This window comes from Equus caballus, chromosome 30 (assembly GCF_041296265.1).
Source record: "Equus caballus isolate H_3958 breed thoroughbred chromosome 30, TB-T2T, whole genome shotgun sequence".
NCBI classification, from domain to species: domain Eukaryota; kingdom Metazoa; phylum Chordata; class Mammalia; order Perissodactyla; family Equidae; genus Equus; species Equus caballus.
The window spans coordinates 36,739,555-36,760,644 of record NC_091713.1 but is presented as its reverse complement, the minus strand read 5'-3'; the positions used below and the strand labels follow the sequence as shown (position 1 = coordinate 36,760,644).

Sequence of the window (21,090 nt, the reverse complement as noted above, 5' to 3'; positions counted from 1 at the left end):
GTGGCTGACTTCCCCTTAAGGGACCCTGTATTTCAGACTTCAGAGTTTTTCTTTGTCCTTCTGGACTTTTGCTTCTGATAAAGTGACCGCCTCTGTGTGTGTGTCCCACTGCTGCGCATCTCTATAAGCTTTCTCATCTCCTTCTTTTCTTCCCTTCTCCATCCTGTTGCCATGGAGATCCCTGAAGCACAGGCCAGTTCCTAGAAAACGCATGCCAGGGTTAAAGGATGCCACATGTCTGTCCCAGCAGACAGACAGACACTGCGGCACCCATGTCTGCACCTGTCCTTTCTCTGTCCTCTTCTTCCTTCCTGTCCCATTAAGGCCATCAAAGCCTCAGATGTCCAGGACTGCAGCCTCCCACTCCCCCTCCAGGATTCCTGGGCGGGTGACCCACCTGCTCCGTCCCTATTCCTGCCCCCAGCCACGCTCCCTGCCTGGGGAACCTTCCTGTCCTCCGGCAGGTGACACTTTCCCTGCCAGCGATTCCAAATGCAGGAATCTCCAAGGCTGAGACCGTCTGAAATGGGGGGACCCTCCTGGCCAGGCCACCTCACCAGGCTCTCCCGGGGAGGCCGGGCCACCGTGGCACGTCCTCCATGCCCACATGCCTCCTCCATGGGGCAGGTTGTTGTTGTCTCAACCCCCAGGGACTGCCAGGATCAGGGTGCTGCTCCCACGGTCTCCACAGAGCCCTGCTGGTCCCCAGCGCCTCTTTCCCAACCCAGTAACATAATTGGAGCTGCCCAAATCATGGTCATATCTTCCTCATCAACATCTAGGACCGGAGCCCCTATTCCCTTGAGGTCCTTAGCCCCCCACCAGGACTGCCGAATGCTAGTTCCATGGGGAGCAGCAGCCTCGGGACAATTCTGCCCTGGCCCAGCTTCCCCCACCCCACCCAGCAGTAAGATCCCAGAATCCAGATCCCAGAGGGGGCAGGGTTGGCAAGTTGGCCTCCCGGAGCCTCAGTTTCCACATCTGCAGAACAGAGCTGGTTTACAAACATGAGAAAGCCACTTGGGGCCCCACACCGTGTGCTGTGTGCACCCAGCCGCTGTTTCCTTCCTCCACACAGCTCTACAACGAGGAGATCCTTGACCTGTTCGACAGTACCCGTGACCCCGACGCCCGCCACCGCCGGTCCAACATCAAGATCCACGAGGATGCCAACGGGGGCATCTACACCACGGGTGTCACCTCCCGCCTCATCAACTCCCAGGAGGAGGTACACGTCCGAGGGACTCCGGGGCGGGCAGGGGCTGGCCCCACGCCTCCCCTGGTCCTCACCCCTGCCGCCTCCCTCCCCAGCTGATCCAGTGCCTGAAGCAGGGGGCCCTGTCGCGCACTACGGCCAGCACCCAGATGAACGTGCAGAGCTCCCGCTCCCACGCCATCTTCACCATCCACCTGTGCCAGATGCGCGTGTGCACCCAGCCCGACCTGGTGAGGAGTGCGCGGGGCCCGGGAGCACCTCAGGCATCTCGGAGGGAAGGCGAGGAAGGAGCCGTGGGGCTGCAGCTAGCAGACCTGAGTTTGTGACCCGCCTCTCCCGCTCGCTCCTCTTCCTGTTCTCTTGAGCCTTGGTTACTCCTCTGTGCAGTGGGGTAACCATGCGTCTGTCGTTGGGAGGGTTAAATGAGAATGAGGCATGTGCGCGTACTGCATGAGCTGTCAGATGCTCTGCGCGTGCGGGGGGCAAGGTGCCCGCAGCCTGTCCCCACCCTCCGCCCCGTGTCCCCCTGATGGCGTTACTGTGGGGGGGGGCAGAGAGCAGAGGAACTACAAGGCAGGGTGAGGGCTGGCAAGTCAAGTTGCCCAACTTCCGCTGCAGGTGAATGAGGCGGTGGCCGGGCTCCCTGAGGGCACAGCTCCTGCGCCGGAGTATGAGACACTCACGGCCAAGTTTCACTTCGTGGACCTGGCCGGCTCCGAGCGGCTGAAGCGGACGGGGGCCACCGGCGAGCGGGCCAAGGAAGGCATCTCCATCAACTGCGGCCTGGTAGGCGCACGGCCGGCCCCAGCCCCAGCAGCCAGCACGGCTCAGACCCTTCCAAGGCCCACAACCCACGGCTGCCCCGTCCTCCTCGGGCCTCTTGCCCGCTGCCGGCCTGGACACCATGTGTCACTACTGTTGGGCTGTTGGCCCTTCGTCCTCCCCGCTGCCCCTGACTTCCCCAACTTACCATGTCTGCCTGTAAACCCTGCCGGGAGCCCGAGGGGGTCAGCGAGGCAGGCTCCAGCAGCTCGGGATTGCCTTGTCCCCCTGCCCCTCCCGGAGTGCCTCTCCAGTGCTGGGCTCTGTCTCCCGCAGCTGGCCTTGGGCAACGTGATCAGTGCCTTGGGGGACCAGAGCAAGAAGGTGGTGCATGTGCCCTACAGGGACTCCAAGCTCACCCGGCTCCTCCAGGACTCACTGGGGGGCAACAGGTACCCGGCAGCCAGCATCGAGGGAGGGCGGGGGTGGGGGCTTCCTGGAGAATCCTGATGTGAGGGTTTGGAGGGGTGGACCAGGAGGCCCCCCCACCCCAGGCTGCAGGCTCGGGAGACAGGAAGCTGGAGGTGACCTTTGGCCCATATGGTCGGACTCAGTTTCCTTGTCTGCATAACAGGGAGACGTAGTTCTAAAGGAAATGATGGAGCCCAGTGGGATGATAGATGGGAAAAGCTAAGGGGATGCTTAGCTGAGGCTCTGGCGATGACACGTCCCAGCCTCCCAACCCTACAGCCGCCTTCACTATGGGAAGGAAACCCAGGCCAGAGGGTCGGGATCCACCCTGGTGAATCCCGGGTCCTTGGGGTGTCGGCCAGTGGGGAAGGGATGGGAGCCGGAGCTGTGCTCTGAGGCGATGCTTCCAGGGCCGGCCATGCCTTGCTCACCCTGCCGCACCCCCAGCCAGACCATCATGATCGCCTGCGTGAGCCCCTCGGACCGCGACTTCATGGAGACGCTCAACACACTGAAATACGCCAATCGGGCCCGCAACATCAAGAACAAGGTGGTGGTGAACCAGGACAAGACCAGCCAGCAGATCAGCGCGCTGCGGGCCGAGATCGCACGCCTGCAGATGGAGCTGATGGAGTACAAGGCGGTGAGCACGGCCCCCGTTCCTCACCACTCCCCCCGCCTCCATCACCTCCAACCCGCTCTTCTCCCACTCGCTGGGCATCGCTGCGTGCCAGCCGTGATGCTCTGCATCGGGGGCTCTCGTGCAGGTGAATCGAGCGGTCGGAGCCCGCGGGGTTGTAGAGTGCTAAGAGAGAGAGGAGCACGTGGCTTTCGTCACATAGATCTGATGCACAGACAGACACTCTGCTGGGTGTTTTCATGTCTGCTGACATGCTGTGTTGGTCCAGATGAGACTGCTAGACTGTGGTAGAGACTAAGAATAGTTGATGGGGACCACATGGGTGGGCCGGTGTGCTGGGGGGAGGACAGAGGAGAGAGTTGGCCCTAGTCACTCAGGTGGCCAGGGAGGGCTTCCTGGAGGAGGAGCCTTTTCCATGGATCTCGAAGAATGAATGAGATAGCAGCAAAAGGAAGTGGCGCATGAGTTCTAGGATGAGAACCAGCCGTGCACAAAGGAGCAGAGATGGGAAAAGGGGTGCTTTGGGGGACGTGTCCAATCCTCTGTGACTCAGGCAGAAGTCACCGGCTGGTGGCCCATGGCCTGAACCTGGCACACAAGTGGGTTTTGGTTTGACTTGCCCTGTCTTAAAAGAATGCAGCTCAGTTTGTCAACCTTTTTGAAAATTAGGAAGTTGCAGTTTTTACTTTAAAAATTTGAAGATCTAGGGGCCAGCCCAGTGGTATAGTGGTTAAGTTCACGCACTCTGCTTCGTGGGTTCGGATCTTGGGCGTGGACCTACACACTACTTATCAAGCCATGCTGGGGCAGCATCCCACATACAAGATAGAGGAAGATAGGTATGGACGTTAACTCAGTGAGAGTCTTCCTCAAGCAAAAAGAGAAAAATTTGGAACAGATGTTAGTTCAGGGCAAATCTTCCTCACCAAAAAAAAAATTGACGATCTATCAATGTATAGCACTAGGTTGGCTAGAGTGGCACAGGGGCTGCCCCTTTTAGACTGAGACTGGGACTATTCACTCCAGTCTCCACCACTCCCTGTCATCTCACACCCACTGACTTACTCATTTGTACCAATGGCCTGAGCCCCGTAGGGTTTTGACGCTTGGGTTAGCATTTATGGAGATGCAAAGGTGAGCCATTGAAAGATAGGTGGAGGTGAGATTGTGGGAGGCCTGGAATGGCTCTTACAAACTCTGGACCTCTTTGTTGTCACCGGGAGCCATATAAGGTTTCTGAGCACTGGGAGAGGGGAGCTGTGTTTTGGGGCAGGGGAGACCGCCATGCTGCCACCCTGAGGGAGAGGCTAGGGCAGCGGTGGGGGTGGGCATCGTCCCCCGCTCCCCTCCCCAGGAGCTCCGGCTCCTGACCGCTCCCTGCCCGCCCCTCCTCCCAGGGCAAGCGAGTAATTGGGGAGGACGGTGCCGAGGGCTACAGTGACCTGTTCCGGGAGAATGCCATGCTGCAGAAGGAGAACGGGGCGCTGCGCCTGCGGGTGAAGGCCATGCAGGAGGCCATCGATGCCATCAACAACCGCGTCACCCAGCTCATGAGCCAGGAGGCCAACCTGCTCCTGGCCAAGGCCGGTGAGTTGGGGTGCGGCAGGCCGGCTCGGAGCACCTCGGGGCTGGGACCCGTCTCCCCACACCCTCCCCAGCACACGGGGCGGGCTGGGCCAGCGGTCAATGCACAGAGCAATTCATTTATGCATTTTTCAAATTAATTATAAAACTTTTTTTTTATGACCCAAGTAGCACAAGAATCCATCCTCGTCGATTAACAGGCGTGTAGAGAGGGAAGGGTTGAAATCCTCTGTCACTGACTGTCCAGCCCACGTCCTCTCTTTCTTAGAAATAGCTGGGGGCACATTTTCCCCCTCCTTTCTCAGTACCTTGCTCCAAATAGGAATGTAGATTCCTACACACGCATATATATATATATGTGTGCGAGTCTGTGCTTTTTTCTTTTTCTGTATATGAAGTCATATGAATTGTCCTATGACATCTCTTAGCATTCTGCTTTAGAGATCTTTCCATAATAAAACATATAAACCTCCTTAATTCTTTTAAAAGGTATGGTATTCCGTATGTCATGGTGATGGATAATTTATTATAACAACCCTCTGTTGAAGGATCTTTTAGGTTGTTTCCAATTTCTCCCTATTTCCCGGTGCTGGTCCGTGCACACATACAGGTCTTTCTCTGACGTAGATTGCTTTTTGGAAAAGGCCCATGCGTGCGACCCCGTTGGAGGCACAGATGCGAGACCGCCGGTCTCAGAGCAGGAGGTCCTTACTGTTACTTACCTTACTGTTGTGGCCGCTTCCTTCCCGCCCTCCCTGCAGGCGATGGCAACGAGGCCATTGGTACCCTGATCCAGAACTACATCCGGGAGATTGAGGAGCTACGGTGAGTGAGCCCCGGCGTATTTGGGGATCCTGGGGCCTTGGCCAGGCCCGGGCCAGGCGGGGTGAGGAGCTGCCCCTCACCCGGCCTCACCCCCTCGCTCCTCCACGCAGGACGAAGCTCCTGGAGAGTGAGGCCATGAACGAGTCCCTGCGTCGCAGCCTCTCTCGGGCCTCGGCTCGGAGCCCCTACTCCCTGGGTGGGTCTCCCGCTGCGCCGGCCTTCGGGGGCAGCCCGGCCAGCTCCATGGAAGATGCCTCCGAGGTGATCCGCAGGGCCAAGCAGGACCTGGAGAGGCTCAAGAAGAAGGAGGTCAGGCAGCGGAGGAAGAGGTGAGCGGAGTGCCAGGCGCCTCCCCCGAGAGCCCCCCCACATCCCAGGCTCTCACGGGGTGGCCCCCTGGAGGACTGCTGCCACCTGTGTTCGGGAGGGGCCGCCCCAGCGTCACTTAGAAACTCACTGAGCAAATTTGCTCAGCCCCCTGGGCAGAAGCCACCCAGCTTTTCCCTGGTGCTGTGCTTGTCCCCAGGAGAGGGGGTCACGGCTCCCCAGGGTTAATCCTGGGTTGGGAGCCAGAGCAGAGACCTGATTCCCTGCAGAGCAGGAGCCCGCCCCATCCTTGCGCCCTCTGGACAAGACATCCCCTGCCCCCCTAGCTCTGCCTACAAGCTCAAGGCAGCTCTATCCCCTAACCTGGCCCACCCTTCACTCCTGGACAGCCCAGAGAAGGAGGCCTTCAAAAAGAGGGCGAAACTCCAGCAGGAGAACAGCGAGGAGACCGATGAGAACGAGGCTGAGGCCGAGGAGGTGGGGGACCGCCCCGCCCCTCCCCATGCTCTCCCACGTCCCTGCTGGGTGGGGGCCCCTCGACATCCCTCTGCAGGGTGGGTGGGGGCTTCCATCTGCCTCCAGGCCATCCTGGGCCTCCTGATGTCTGTGACGGGTTGCCATGGTGATCTCTATCCCAGGTGGTTGATGGGGGCTCTGCCCAGGCTGTTGGGGAGGTGGGGTACTCTGCCGGGGGGAGGTGGGCACAAGGGGCCCCAGTAGCAACTCACCCCATTCCCCACCCTCCGGACACACCCGAGGCCTCTGTTTCTGGGCTCCCTGCTGGGGCCAGGCCCAGCCTGAGCGCAGAAGGGCCGCCCGCCCACCCCTAATGGTGCTCGGTGCCCAGGAGGAGGAGGAGCGAGACGAGAGCGGCTGTGAGGAGGAGGAGGGGCGTGAGGATGAAGATGAGGACTCGGGCAGCGAGGAGAGCCTGGTGGACTCGGACTCAGACCCCGAGGAGAAGGGTGCGCCGGGCCGGGGGGCGAGGGAGGTTAGACTCCAGGTGGCTGGTTCCCCCGGGGGCAGGGCTGCCGGTCAGCGCTGGGCCCGGAGAAACTGCTCAGGGCTGACTTTCTGGATGTGAGACCCTGAGCCCGATGCCCCAGGGGTGGGGTCAGGCCCTGCTTGAGTTCTCAAACAGAGAGGCTGTCCGGGGCCTGGAACTCCCAGATGTGAAACCAATAACAACAAAAATGGCAGCAAACCCATCTGAGCGCTCCTTGCGTGTGGGCCTGTGCTGAGCTTGGCCCCGTCCGTGCCGGGTTCTGTCACTCCTCGCTGCAGCCCTGTGCACAGGTGTCAGGAGCCCGCCCTATGCCATCGCTGCAGAAACAGCCCAGAGAGGGCTAGTGACCATACCTCCAGCACGGTGGATCATGCTGGGCCTTCAGCAGAGGTCCCCTCAAATGGGACACCTGCTCCATCAGCTCCGCCCTGCGCCCTCTCTGACCCAGAGCCCTGTAAGGTCTCTCTATCCTCCCTTCCTCCTCCACCGAGGCTGGGTCCCATGTCCTCTGTGACAGGTGGACATTAGCCTCTGGGGCCCAGCAGGGGCAAGGGACATGCCTCGACCCCCACCAGCTCCTTGGCCCAGCCTTGTACTTCTGGGGCTGCGCTTTGAACATGTCACCACATCTCACAGCACTTACGTTTCCTCTCGCCTCTGGGCTCTGGTCACAGCTGACCCAGGGGAGCCCCCCTCGCCCCAGGCGCTGGCTGAAGCCTGTCTCTGCCCCCCCCACCCCCCACCCCAGAGGTGAACTTCCAGGCCGACCTGGCCGACCTGACGTGCGAGATCGAGATCAAGCAGAAGCTGATCGACGAGCTGGAGAACAGCCAGCGGCGGCTGCAGACACTGAAGCACCAGTACGAGGAGAAGCTGATTCTGCTGCAGAACAAGATCCGGGACACGCAGCTGGAGCGCGACCGCGTGCTGCAGAACCTCAGTGAGCCGCCCCCCCCCCCCCGCCCCCGTCTCCCCCCGCCCGGCCCCTCGCTGCCCCGGGGCCCCTCCCCTGCAGCTGGACTGCTGGCCCTTACCTGGTCTTCTGGGCAGAGCTTCTGTGACCCCTGGACTGTGGCCCTTTGACCCACAATCAGAGTTCTCATATCTCACCCTCGTTCCTATGCTATGTTTTACATTAGTTATTATTTTTTTTTACCGTCATCTTCGGTATTAGAATCCTTTATATCCCCCAGGGACTTGAACATGACCCCCCTCAGCCTCTTTCCGATGTTCGGCTCCTTGAGTATTTTCCCTTGAACCTACTGACACCCCTATGTCTCACCTTCCGTCCTCCTTCCACTGCTCTCAGCCCATTCATTCATTCATTCCTTCATTCATTCACTTACTCAGCAGATGTTTGTTGATGACATCTTAGATGGAAGACGTTATTCAAGGTGCTAGAGATACTGAACTGAGCCGATCCCGGCCGTCATGGGGGGATACATTCTGGTGGGGAGACAGACACAAATCAGATAAATAAGCAGAATCTGTAGCAGGAGAGGGTGATAAGTGTTGCAGGAAAAATACAGCCTGGGAGGAGGCAGGGCGTGTGCTAGGGGTGGGTTGGAGTTTTAAAAAGATGGTCATGGAAGGCTTCACGGAGAAGGTGGCACCTGAGCAGACTTGAAGGAGGTGACATAGTGTTCGAGCAGTGTGAGCACAGGGAGGAGCAGTCCAGGCAGAGGGAACAGAAGATGCCCAGCCCTGAGGCTGGCGTGTGCCTGGCCTGTGGGTGGGGTGAGAGGGAGCCAGACGGCTGGAGCACCGTGAGAGAAGACCCAGTCACGTCAGTCATTTTAAGGACACTGCTTATTGGCAGAGGGAAATGGGGAAGGGCGCAGTCTTGAGAGAGGGACGTGATGTAAATTTTAAAAGCGTTTTCAGAAGGCCCCTCTGGCTGCTGTGTGGGGGATGGAAGCGGACGCTTGAGACCCAGTAGGAAGCTGTTAGGAAGATTCAGGTGAAAGGTGGCTGGGACGGGAGGTGGCACAAGAGGGTCTGATTCTGGATGTGTCTTGGAGGTAGAGACAAAAGACCCGGTTGGCTGATCGGGTGGGTTGTCAGGGAGAGGGGAACCGAGGCTGCCTCCCGGGCCGAGCTTCCAGGAGGATGGCGATGCTATTCCCTGCGACCTGGAGGACTGTGGCGGGAGGGAGATGGGCAGTGGAGTTCGCAGCTGTCCAGTGAGGAGTCTGTTAGGCATCCACGTGGAGATGTCTGTTGGCCGTTGAGGTGGGAAGGGCTAGGGTGGAGAGCAGTTCATTCCTTCTGCCCACCCCACAGCCTCCGTCTCCTCCCGCGAACGCTTCCCCTTCCCCCAGCCCCAGCCCTTGGCTCCAGTCATGGGTCAGAACTCAGCCAGCGTGAGTGGCCCTCAGGACCCTCATGGGAAGCCGGCGACCAGGGGCTCAGAGAGCCCAAGATGAAACACCGCCTCAAGGTCCCAGAGAATGTGGGGGCGGGGAGGGGTCTTGGGCATCCCCCAGTCTGATCCCCTTGTTGTTGAGATGAAGAGACAGGTGCCCAGAGGGGCGTGACTTTCCCAAGGCCACGCGGCGAGACCAGAGCCCCAGCCCCTGCCTGCCCCGTCCGAGCCCACAGCGGACAGGGCCCCCCGGGGCCGTGGCCCTGACGGCCGCCTCCTGCGCCCTCAGGCACCATGGAGTGCTACACGGAGGAGAAGGCCAACAAGATCAAGGCGGACTACGAGAAGAGGCTGCGGGAGATGAACCGGGATCTGCAGAAGCTGCAGGCCGCGCAGAAGGAGCACGCGCGGCTGCTCAAGAACCAGTCGCGCTACGAGAGGGAGCTGAAGAAGCTGCAGGCCGAGGTGGCCGAGATGAAGAAGGCCAAGGTAGTGAGGGGGGTGCCGGGGGCTGCCTTCTGAGAATCCGCTCGCCGTGTTGGGAATAATCGTTGCTGTCAGCGTGGACCATCTTCTAGACACACAGCATTGCCCAGCTCAACCTGTCCTGGTCCTGGATGCTGTCCGCTTAGCCGGGTGCATCGTCCAGGGTGATACCACTTTCCCAAGTGGGGGGGCAGGCAAGGGTCTCCAGGGGACCCCGCTCGGCACTGTCCCCGTGCTGGGAATCTCCACCACCATTGTCTCCAGGCTGCACAGAGTCTAGGTGAGGCCTCCTATGTGGGAAGCCTTTGCCTAAAGAAGAAGAAGAATGATTGCCACTGTCTGAAGGTTTACTGTGGCCGGGCCCCAGGTCAGTCACTTACCAGGCGTGATCACGTCCCATCCCTGAGCAGAAGCTCATGAGACGTGTCCTCTTGTTATCCTCATTTTGCGCCTGGGCCAGTGGGGCTCAGAGAAGTTAATCTCAGCACCTAGATGTGGTGCTGGAGTTCGAGCTTGGTTCTCAGCCTCCCGCTCTGATGTGTGGTCCATGTAGCAGGTGCCTTCTTTTCCTCTTTTGCCCTCCTCAGGGTACGCTCGTCTCTGGGGTCTGGGCCCAGATCTTCTGCCCCGTGTCTGGGTGTGTTCTTCCCCCACACACATCCCTGCTTCCTTTATGTCCTTCCTCCCCCGGGCCTTCCTGTGATGCTCTCCTGCCCTGGCCCTCAGCCCCTGGTGAACCCCGGCTCTCCAGGCCTGGGCCCGGCCTTGGGGCTGGACGCCCTAGCAAAGCCGGGTGCTCCTGGCAGCCCCAGCGAGCTGTGGAGGGCTGGCCTCGGAAATGGGCACCAGAGCAGAGCGCCTGGTCCTCGGGGCTGGCAGGACAGGGGTGTGGGTCTGGGAGCCATCAGTCCCTGCGTCCTCACATGGACTCGGCTGGCTGACCGGAGTGCAGCGGAGGGAGGCAATGCCGTGATGGTGATGCAGACTCTAAGAGGAGAGGAGGGGACCGTCAGCCCTCAGGCAGGCCCGGCCCTACTCCTGGGCTGCCTCTGTCTCCAGCGGAGCCTGGGCCACAGGTCTGGGGGCTGCACCAGCTGGACCAGGGTGCTGTAATCAGACCGGCCTGGGAGCCCCATTTTCTCCAACTCCAGCACTTCCGTCCTGTGGGGTGTTGAGACAGAGGGCTCTAAGAGGAATTTGGAGGGGCTTGAATGCAGGGGCCCTCTGGTGGGGTGGGCCGAAGGGCCGGGGGTCTTGGTTCCCCGGGTGGAGCAGCACACCCATGGGGCTGCGGTCCTGCGGCAGCTCCAGGAGCAGTTGTGGGGTCTTGTCTGCGTCCTCACTGTCTCCTTGAGGTTTCCGCTCACGCCTCTCCAGGCAGCCCAGCCTGTCCTGGCCAGCTCTCCTCTCGGCGGGGTGGCCTGACCGTGAGCCTTGCGAGGCAGGGGATCCGCCCACGGCTCTGGAAAAGTAATGTAACGCCCGGGATCTGTTTGAAGGCTGGAGGACCCGTGCCTGCCCCTGGGTTTGAAGCTCAGGGTTGCAGGCCCCTCAGCCAGGTGCCAGCTCTGCACACCCTCTAACGGCATTCTGGCGAGCCCAGGCCAGAGGTCAGAAAGAGCACCCTGGGCCATCCCAGGGGGGCCTGGCAGGGGAGGGACAGAGAGGGTACAGGTGCCGTGAGAGCCGATGCCCAAGGACCGTCCCCCGCAGGTCAGCTGCTGGGCCCTAGTGATTACAGACTGGAACCGGAGTGGCCCCCCCGTCACCAGGGTCTCCCCCGGAGAGGGGACACTGCCTTTTGTGTCACATCTGCAGAGCAGCGCCGGTCGCGGGTACCATGTCGCTTTCAGCGCTGTTGCGTGCACTCCCATCCTGAGGCCTTCACCCCTGTGGTGGCCTCCGTGGCGCTCGGCCACACCTGCACAGGTGGGCAGATCGGCCTTTGTCCGGGGGAGCCCAGCTAGCCTCGCCCCCTGGCCCCAGAGGATAGCTGACCTCGGGTTTGCATGCAGCCCTGGCATGCCTGGTCTCAGATGGTCCCCTTCAGCTAGGGCTTGGGCTGGCCTGTCCCGGTTCTTTGGGACAGGCTGATTCTGGACCCCAGAGACCCGACCGCTGCAGCGAGCTCTCCTGCTCTCTGTGCACTCACCCCAGCAGGGCCTGCCTCCCCGCTGCCGTCTCTTCTTCCGGCTATCCCAGAGCAGGGCAGGCTGGGGACGTTCCTGGTGCTGCCTAAGGCCTCACTGTAGAGGAAGGATCCACCCACACCCGATTCTCAGGCCCTGGTCCCTCGGAACGTGTCTGAAACCCTGTGTGCATAGTTTCTCATGCTTCGGGCACCAGGACTTGGGGGCAGGGGGGAGGCAGATGCCTCAAGGCCCCGAGGGCCTGGCTGTCCATCATGCTGGGTCATCTCTGGCCACACTCACGGTGCTCTGTGCCTTTGGCCAGGCCCCCAAGCACTCCGGGTTCCAGGCTCTCCTTGGTGGCCAGCTCTGCTCTGAATGGCCGTGGTGCCGGCCCTGGGGCTGTGGTGAGGGCTGGATTTTAGAGGCAGAATGACCGGGGCCGGAAGTCTGGGCATTCCTCACTGGTTTTGTGACTTTAAGTTATTTTGTCTCTCTGAGGCTCGTTTCCTTGTTTACATAATGGGAGAGATAACGCCTCTCGTCTGAGTCACGAGGATGGGGCCTGGCGTACAGTGTGGTCTCCAAAAATGACGCTGGTCTTGGTGGTTGTCACTGTGGGCCTGGCCCTGGGGTCGGCCCCTGACTGTCCCCTCAGCCCTGTGGGCAGCTCAACTGTCAGCAGGAGAGAGGAAAGTCCCCCATCCAGATGCGAGGACTTGCCTCCGGCACCCCGGGCTACTCCTGGAATGGGACGGTGGCTCTGGGTGAGGGCCACCAGGGGCTGTGGTATTGGGAGTAGTGGGGACCGGCTGGACCATGCAGAGAGGTCGGCCTGGCATGGCTGGGCAGGCTGGAAGGTTGCCAGGCGGTGTGACAGCTTCAACTCCTTCGGTGGGGTGAGGATGGACCCCTCGTTCTAGACCCCCAAACCCTGAGCCAGTGCTGCCTGGCAGGCGGTCACCCTGCTCAGCGTCCCGAGAGGCAGCTGCTCCGTGGAGGGTGTGGGCCGCCTCGTGTCCAGCCCTGCCTCACGCCGCGGCCTCTGCCCGTCCCAGGTGGCCCTGATGAAGCAGATGCGAGAGGAACAGCAGCGGCGGCGGCTGGTAGAGACCAAGAGGAACCGTGAGATCGCCCAGCTCAAGAAGGAGCAGCGGCGACAGGAGGTGAGGGGCGGCTTCGAGGATCCCCCAGCCCCCCAGCTCCCCAGACTCGCCGGCTTCCCGGCCGCCCCTCCTGCCTCGCGGCCTTGGGTCCCACCATCCTGAGTGGGAGAACAGAGTGCAGCGTCACGGAGGGCGGGCACGCAGGCTGCGGGTCCAGCCTCTGTATTGTCCAGGGGAGGGACTCGAGCCCCAGAGATGGGCAGGAACTGGTCCAAGGTCATCCGCAAGCCAGAGCCGGGAATGTGCAGCCTCCAGCCCTGCAGGGCAGCCACAGCAGGGCCGAGCCAGCTAGTCCAGCATCCCTAGCCCACGGTGGGGAGAAGAGGCCGGGGGACTTGCCCTTGCGGACACAGGGGCCTCATGGTGACCTCCGGGAGAGGGAGCTAAACTCTAGATCCCGTTTCATTAACAAGTTTTGGCTGCACAAGAATCACCCTGACACCAGGCTTCGCCTGCAGGGCTGGGCACACCTTCCTGGTCCTGGCCCAGGACGACCGGGCGTGGTGCCTGAGGGTGGACCCCAGCCTGCTTCTCACAGTTTCAGATCCGAGCTCTGGAGTCGCAGAAGCGGCAGCAGGAGCTGGTCCTGAGGAGGAAAACCCAGGAGGTGAGCGAGGCCCCTTCCCCTGCATGTGCATTGCTGCCTTCTCCGGAGTTCGGCCACGGCCCGAGGGACCGGGAGGGGATAGGTCTGCCTGTGGCCTGGCTCTCCCTTCTTCCACTCAGCAAATGTGATCTTGCAGACCTTGTGTGAGGCCTGTTGGTAGGGCCGTTCTCAATAAGCAAGCTGCAGGCTCCGGTCCCACATGCCTGAGGTGTTAATTTTAGAAAAAAGTGCAAGTCTCAGGGGCTGGCCCAGTGGTGTCATGGCTCAGTTCACGCCCTCCTCTTTGGTGGCCCGGGGTTCACAGATTCAGATCCTGGGCATAGACTTACACACTACTCACCAAGCCATGCACTGGTGGCATCCTGCATATAAAACAGAGGAAGATGGGTACAGATGTTAGCTCAAGACCAGTCTTCCTCAGCAAAAAGAGGAAGATTGGGAACAGATGTTAGCTCAGGGCCAATCTTCCTCACCAAAAAAAAAAAAAGTGGAGGTCTCTTGTGTTCATTTCATATCAAGCAGACCCCTTGGCCCTTTCTCTATCCCAAGTCCAGACCAGAACAGAGCAGCCCCTGTCTTCTTCCTGCCTGCACCCCCCCAATCTGGGCCTTCTCATGGGCTTTGGGGTACCGTGCTCACTGGGTCTCTCTTTTCTCGGCCCCCAGGTTTCTGCACTGAGGCGCCTGGCCAAGCCCATGTCCGAGCGGGTGGCAGGGCGTGCAGGACTGAAGCCACCCATGCTGGACTCGGGGGCGGAGGTGTCGGCCAGCACCACCTCGTCTGAGGCCGAATCGGGGGCCCGCTCTGTCTCCAGCATCGTGCGCCAGTGGAACCGCAAGATCAACCACTTCTTGGGGGACCATCCTGCGGCCACTGTCAATGGCACCCGCCCTGCCAGGTGGGGTGGACGGGCGGCACCCCGGTCTGTGCGGCCAGGGTGGGTAGAAATGTGGAGGCAGGACCAGCGAGAGGCAAGCTCCGGGGAGGTAGCTCAGTGATGGGTCCCCCACGGCTGTCGGCTCCCAGTGGGGGCTCGGTGGGGCTGCGGAGGTCGAGGGCGGTCCCACCCAATCCCCTTTGCCTCCGTCTCCCAGAAAGAAGTTCCAGAAGAAGGGGGCCAGCCAGAGCTTCAGTAAGGCCGCGAGGCTCAAGTGGCAGTCCCTCGAGCGGCGGATTATCGACATCGTCATGCAGAGGATGACCATCGTCAACCTGGAGGCCGACATGGAACGGCTCATCAAGGTGCCGCGGCCCCGCCCCGCCTCCCCTCCCTCCCACCTCCCCTCCTGCGCCCGTCCCCGTCCGGTCCGCCGCCGTCACTGCTGACTTCTCTCGCTCCTGGGGCCTCTCCTCACGCCCTCTCCTCCTGCTCCTTGTGCCTGCTCTGAAATCCAGAGGTGCTGGGGGTGGGGGGCGGGCCCTGGGGCCTGGCCTGGTGGGGAGCTGTGGGCAGGGCTGGGCAGCAACCTGAGGCCTCTCCCCACCCCCGCAGAAAAGGGAGGAGCTGTTCCTCCTGCAGGAGGCTCTCCGGAGAAAGCGTGAGCGGCTGCAGGCCGAGAGCCCGGAGGAGGAGAAGGGGCTACAGGAGCTGGCAGAGGAGATCGAGGTGCTGGCGGCCAACATCGACTACATCAATGACAGCATCACCGACTGCCAGGCCACCATCGTGCAGCTGGAAGAGACCAAGGTGCCCAGCCGGGCGGAGGTGGCAGGGACGTGGGGCTGGGTGGCTGTGGCAGCCCTGGGTGACGAGGCCTCTCTGCCTCCTGTCCTAGGAGGAGCTGGACTCCACAGACACGTCGGTGGTCATCAGCTCCTGCTCCCTGGCCGAAGCCCGCCTCCTGCTGGACAACTTTCTCAAGGCGTCCATCGACAAGGTGGGCCGGTGCTCACCTCCCGGGCGGGCCCGCGCACTCAGGCGCCTGCCTCTGTGATCTGCCCTCGTGCTGACGCCCACAGGCCTGGCTCCTCCTGGTCTGCATCACTGACAGGCCAGGGCAGCTGCCTCCCCTCCCAGCCTCTGATTCCAGGCTGTAAAGTGAGGGTGGGGACAGTATCAAGCTCGTGGCTTGTTGCACGGTTTTAACGAGATGACACACGCGAGAGGCTTGGCGTGGTCCTGGCACGCAGTGGGGCTCCGTTAGAGGTGACTGTGTACTGGTCCAGGCCCGTCCACCGCAGGGCTGGGCTGGAGCCCACTGGAGGCGGAGGGAGAAGTGTGTGCGTGTGTGTGTGTGTGTGTGTGTGTGTGTGTTAGGATGGAGCAGCGCGAGACAGACAGACCACATGCCACCCAGGAGGGTTCACACTAGAGCATCAGGCATCCCTTGGTGGGCCCTGTGCCCGCCTCTCCTTCCTCCGGGGGCCTGTGGTCTTGGGGACAGACACCACATCGTATGCGTGCAGTGACTGGGAGAGGAGGCAGGGAGGCGGCCCTCGTCTCCTCCTCTGATCCCCAGTGACCTCTCCAGCTCTGCTTTGTGTCTTTGGGGAGAGTCAGTCTGCCAGCGCTGCCATGACAAAGTGCCCCAGGCTGGTGGCCTAAACAGGAGGTTTATTCTCTCCCTCTTCTGGAGGCTGGTGTCTGAGATCCTGGGGTTGGCAGGGTGGGCTTCTCCTGAGGCCTCTCTCCCCTGCTTGTCGATGGTGACTTCTCCCTTCATGTGGTCTTCCCTCTGTGACTGGATCCAAAGCTCCTTTTTTTTTTTTTTGAGGAAGATTAGCCCTGAATTAACATCTGCTGCCAATCCTCCTCTTTTTGCTGGGGAAGACTAGCCCTAAGCTAACATCTGTGCCTGTCTTCCTCTACTTTATGCGTGGGACGCCTGCCACAGCATGGTGTGCCAAGTGGTGCCATGTCCACTCCCGGGATCGGAACCGGCGAACCCCGGGCCGCCAAAGTGGAATGTACACAATTAACCGCTACGCCACCAGGCTGGCCCCAAATCTCCTCTTCTTATAGGGACACCAGTCATAAGATTGGGGCCTGCCCTAAAGACCCCCTTTTAACTTAATTACCCCTTTAAAGGCCCTGTCTCCAAATACGGTCACATTCTGAGGTCCTGGGTGTTACAGTGTCAACGTGTGAATTTGGGAGGACAAAGTTCAGCCCATAACAGGGAGAGAGTCCTAAGGCGACTCCACGGAGGTGTGTGCGTGAGGGAAGTGAGGGGCTGGGGTGCCTCTCAGTCGGGGACGGGCCCAGGGCTGACGTCTGGAGTTAGCAGGTTTCCCTCCCAGGTGGCTTGTTGGGAGCAGGTGTCAGGCCCGGAAGGGTAACCCAGGCCTCGCTCCCCGCCCTCAGGGGCTGCAGGTGGCACAGAAGGAGGCTCAGATCCGGCTGCTGGAAGGACGGCTGAGGCAGACCGACATCGCAGGTTCCTCCCAGAACCACCTGCTCCTGGACGCCCTGCGCGAGAAGGCCGAGACGAATCCTGAGCTGCAGGCGCTCATCTACAACGTGCAGCAGGGTACGTGGGTGCGGGCGGAGGCCTGGCAGCTCCTGGGAACCCTGGGGCTCCCTGGCTCCCACCCCCAGGGAGACCATCGCTTCCCCAGAACCACCCCAGGAGCCCAGTCTGATCGCGGCTGCTGAGACACAGGAGGGAGGCCAGCCCCCTCATCCTCCTGCCCTCCCTCCCTCCCTCCCACAGAGAACGGCTACGCCAGCACTGATGAGGAGATCTCAGAGTTCTCGGAGGGGAGGTGAGTTTCCAAGTCAGGAGTTTGAGCGTGTACCTGGGCTGGGGTGCGGGGTGGCCACAGGGCCCCAGGGCTGAGCCTGGATTTGTAGGCTGTTTGGGACCCATGGATCTAAGTCCCGGAGAGCCAGGGCGTGGGCTGTCAGGATCCTGAATGCCCTCTGCTTCTTCCTTAGCTTCTCCCAATCGTTCACCATGAAAGGCTCCACCAGCCACGATGATTTCAAGTTCAAGGTGAGCCCCCATCGGAAGGCAGACAGTAGGCCAGGGCAGGACCAGCCTCCCCAGGCCTGGTCCCCACCTTCCTGCGGCTCTACCCTCATCCCCCAGCCCCGACCTGATATTGCCTCTGGCTGGGATGGAGGTCCAGAAAGGATCTAGCCTGGAATTGGGAGGTGCCTGGACGTGTAAACTGTTACAGCCCATTCTTTTTTGAGGCGGGTGGAAGGTGGGAGAAATGGCTGGAGCCACTGCCTAGTGATGTCACCGTAGCCAGAGGCCCCCCCTTTCAAAAGTCGCGCCTCCCCCACCAAGGCTCTGCCTCGTGCTTAGAGTCAAAGGCAAAGTCCAGATGTCCAGTCATTCTGCGGGCAGATGACAGATCCAAGAGGCTCAGTTGTGGGAGTCCACAACGAGGGAGCTGACCTGCCAGCCAGGGATCCGTTATTAGGCTGAACTAAGAAATAGGGTTTATTAAAGAGAGAAGGGAAGAAGCTGCAGGCTGGCAGTGAACTGTGCATAGTCTTTGGGTAAACCGATTAATTAGCTGGGGGCCAGCAAAGAGGTCAGTCCGTCTGGGCCTTCAGTTTCAGTAGGGCAGAGAAACCATTTCCGTGGCTTCAGATTCTCCCGAAGCCTTGAGAGACAGTCTCTGGGTGATTTCTGGTTCCTCCACCGGAGGCCAAGGCAGCACCCTTTCCCTGGTTAGGATCCCCCCCCGCCCCGGCTCCCCGTTTCTGTGCCATCCTGTGTGGGCAAGCGGTCCACCCCAGTCCTTCCTTCCCCAGGGCGAGCCCAAGCTGTCTGCCCAGATGAAGGCCGTGTCGGCCGAGTGCCTGGGGCCCCCGCTGGACGTCTCCACCAAGAACATCACCAAGTCGCTGGCCTCCCTCGTGGAGATCAAGGAAGACGGAGCGGGCCTCTCCCTCCGAGACCAGTACTACCGGGACAAGGTCTCGCGCACCATCAGCCTGCCCACCAGAGGCAGTACCTTGTAAGGAGGGGAGCCAGGCGTGCGGGTCAGGGCGGGCAGGGAGCTGGGGCTGGGCCTCACCGGACCCTTCTCTCTCAGCCCCCGGCAGTCTCGAGGCACGGAGACGTCCCCTCTGACCCGAAGGAAGTCGTATGACCGAGGACAGCCCATTAGGTGAGAGTATATTCTGGAACCTTCCCCAGAATCGCTCATTCTAGTCCTGGGCAGCCTGAATCTAGTCCTGGTCCATCTGTAGATCGTTGTGGGCACTGTTTAATGTGGGCCAGTCTGGCTATGTCATTCAGCTTCCCCCATGGTCCCCTCCCCACCCGGCAGGTGTGTGGGCTCGGGGACATATGATCTCCATAGCGCCTTGAGCTGGGTGGCCACGCTCACTGCTAAAAACCTCTGGCTGATGCGTGCTCCATGTTGGTGGCCTCGTAGCCGCTTGGAGTGGTCATTGTGCTGACGTTTTTCACCCCTCTTCATGACCATGGGTCCTTGGAAGTCTTTAGCCCGTTTAAGGTCTTGTCATGTGAGAGGAGTGTAGACGTTTAAAGAAAACCCAGAGAGCTGACTACAGAGGGCGGGCAACTCCAGCTGGCCAGCCGCTCCCAGGGCCAGGCCCCACTGAGCCGTGGCCCATCGCTGGATGCCTCCTTGGTCATCTGGTCCGTGCACTCAATTTTCAGAGAGGTTTGGTGGCCTCCCCCAGGTCACACAGCTAAATAGTGGAGGAGCAGGGGCTCACGGGGACCTCTTGCCACCTGCCTAGGAGGGAGGCAGGAGGGCTCGCTCAGGCTCCCAGCCGTCCCGCCCTCTGAGGTCTGGGCAGATGCCACAGCTCGCAGAGAGGCCTTCAGGGAGCGGGGTGGGGAGCTGCAAGCATATGTGTGCCCTTGGGGTCTCACAGATGTCCCTTCACCCCCAAGCTGAGAGACCACGCTGAAGATGCATTAATGACTTTCCAAAGTCATCATGATGACTAATGACAGCTTCCCAAAGAGGGGGACCTCACGGTGTCAGAATGGGGCGGCACAGCGGGCTGCAAGGTTCTTGCCTGCAGAGGCTGTCCATCCTTCCTACTCACAGTAGTTGTCTCCTGTCGTCACCATGAACGCGGAGTTAGCGGTCACTGACCCGCTGCTCCCAGAGGAATGCAGCATTAGGTTCCCACAAGCCTCTGGGCACAACATGGTCACCAACCCATCACGATAGAACCTTGTTTCACGTGTGTTTCTGCTTAAAGACACCCTACTTAATGTATGTCGGTGACTCATTCACGTTGAACTCACGGCCAGCGGCCCTATAACACGCCCGAATGAGCTCATCTCGCACCCGTACTTTCCCCGTAAGGCACGTCCCAGCCTCCCTGCGCTCAGGACACCACGCGGCCCCTCCGCTCTACCCAAGGGGCCATTTTAAACGGTGAAGTCAGCAATCAAAAGCACAAAAAATAGGAAAAACATGACACCCAATGGACCACGGAAGGCCACCCGTTCACCGAATAAGAGCTGAGGCAAGAAGGCCGGCGTCGCCTCGTTCCACCTCAGCTGGGGATGTGTGCATTTGGGGGCTCAGATTTTTTGCTGCTCTGCTCGTGTCTGCAAATGACCACAGAAGCACTGCGAGTATGATTTTGGGGTTTCCAAATCCATTTTCAAGAGTGGGTGAATCCCCAAATATGGAATCCTCTGACGATGAGAAGGATGGACTGGTTCAGGGCAGCGTCTGGGAGCTAATTAGGGGCTGGGCTCTGGGACCCCTGCCCTGCAGGCCTGACAGCCAAGCCAGAAGGTGGTGCTGGAAGCATAGCGTGTGAGCCTGTGGGCACGAGTGTGGGCACTAACGACGCCGCCCTCTGTCCCCTGCACGCCAGGTCCACGGACGTGGGATTCACGCCCCCCTCGTCCCCTCCCACGCGGCCCCGCAGTGACCGTAACGTCTTCTCCCGTCTCACCAGCAATCAGAGCCAGGGCTCAGCGCTGGACAAGTAAGAGCCAGGCCGGTCGGGCGGGCACAGCGAGGGGACATGGCCCATGGGTGGTGCTGTCCGCGGGCAGGGCTGGCGCAGTGGGCAGACCAAGCCATGCTGTTCCGGCCCCTCGGAGAGAGGAGGCCCTGATGCCCCTCGCCTGGCGTCTCTGCCCTTTCTGTCCTGACCGTGGGCCCTTCCTGTCGCCTGCACGTGCTGGAGAGGGCAGGAAGGAAGCCACAGGATGGGGGCCTGGGGCAGTCAGGCTCCCAGGGGTCCCCCAGAACTGCCCCCTGAATCCTCCCCTGCTGATCTTGGATTCTTTGATTCTTCTCTGAAGCCCCTTCCTTAAGGTGCAGCCACACCCCCTCCCAACCACGGATGCTCAGACAGGCCCCCGGGGCCCTTGCGCACCGTCCCAGCAGAAAGAGACCCCCGGTTTCCTTCACCTGCAGGGTCAGCTCGCCCTGTATTCACAGGTCCTCTTGGACGGCTGTAACTACCACTAGTATGATGGGTGTAGACAGCAGTCCTGTGCATTCACAAGGCACCCTCATGCTGCACCTGCTTCCACATCTGTGATTCGTTTGAACATAAATCAGCCTTAAGAATTGTCTCCCCATTTCACAGAAGAGGAA

General features: G+C 60.7%; 1 protein-coding gene across 6 annotated transcripts in view; it reads left to right on the top strand.

Annotated features, from left to right (window-relative positions):
* The window catches only part of KIF21B (kinesin family member 21B), a 47,725-nt gene that overhangs the window by 14,014 nt on the left and 12,621 nt on the right, over positions 1 to 21,090 (top strand). For 4 of the 6 annotated variants that reach the window (XM_070256059.1, XM_070256057.1, XM_023632732.2 and 1 more), the window contains exons 4-27: positions 1,079 to 1,228; positions 1,312 to 1,446; positions 1,835 to 2,002; positions 2,315 to 2,430; positions 2,897 to 3,092; positions 4,487 to 4,676; positions 5,435 to 5,498; positions 5,609 to 5,827; positions 6,215 to 6,302; positions 6,673 to 6,790; positions 7,580 to 7,771; positions 9,486 to 9,685; positions 12,870 to 12,977; positions 13,516 to 13,584; positions 14,250 to 14,482; positions 14,679 to 14,826; positions 15,077 to 15,271; positions 15,360 to 15,461; positions 16,889 to 17,054; positions 17,238 to 17,289; positions 17,462 to 17,519; positions 18,293 to 18,498; positions 18,577 to 18,651; positions 20,357 to 20,470. In XM_070256059.1, the coding sequence (XP_070112160.1) occupies positions 1,079 to 1,228; positions 1,312 to 1,446; positions 1,835 to 2,002; positions 2,315 to 2,430; positions 2,897 to 3,092; positions 4,487 to 4,676; positions 5,435 to 5,498; positions 5,609 to 5,827; positions 6,215 to 6,302; positions 6,673 to 6,790; positions 7,580 to 7,771; positions 9,486 to 9,685; positions 12,870 to 12,977; positions 13,516 to 13,584; positions 14,250 to 14,482; positions 14,679 to 14,826; positions 15,077 to 15,271; positions 15,360 to 15,461; positions 16,889 to 17,054; positions 17,238 to 17,289; positions 17,462 to 17,519; positions 18,293 to 18,498; positions 18,577 to 18,651; positions 20,357 to 20,470 (3,362 nt within the window). The remainder of the gene's footprint in view (positions 1 to 1,078; positions 1,229 to 1,311; positions 1,447 to 1,834; positions 2,003 to 2,314; positions 2,431 to 2,896; positions 3,093 to 4,486; positions 4,677 to 5,434; positions 5,499 to 5,608; positions 5,828 to 6,214; positions 6,303 to 6,672; positions 6,791 to 7,579; positions 7,772 to 9,485; positions 9,686 to 12,869; positions 12,978 to 13,515; positions 13,585 to 14,249; positions 14,483 to 14,678; positions 14,827 to 15,076; positions 15,272 to 15,359; positions 15,462 to 16,888; positions 17,055 to 17,237; positions 17,290 to 17,461; positions 17,520 to 18,292; positions 18,499 to 18,576; positions 18,652 to 20,356; positions 20,471 to 21,090) is intronic. The other 2 variants (XM_070256061.1, XM_070256060.1) reach the window with 1 other exon arrangement.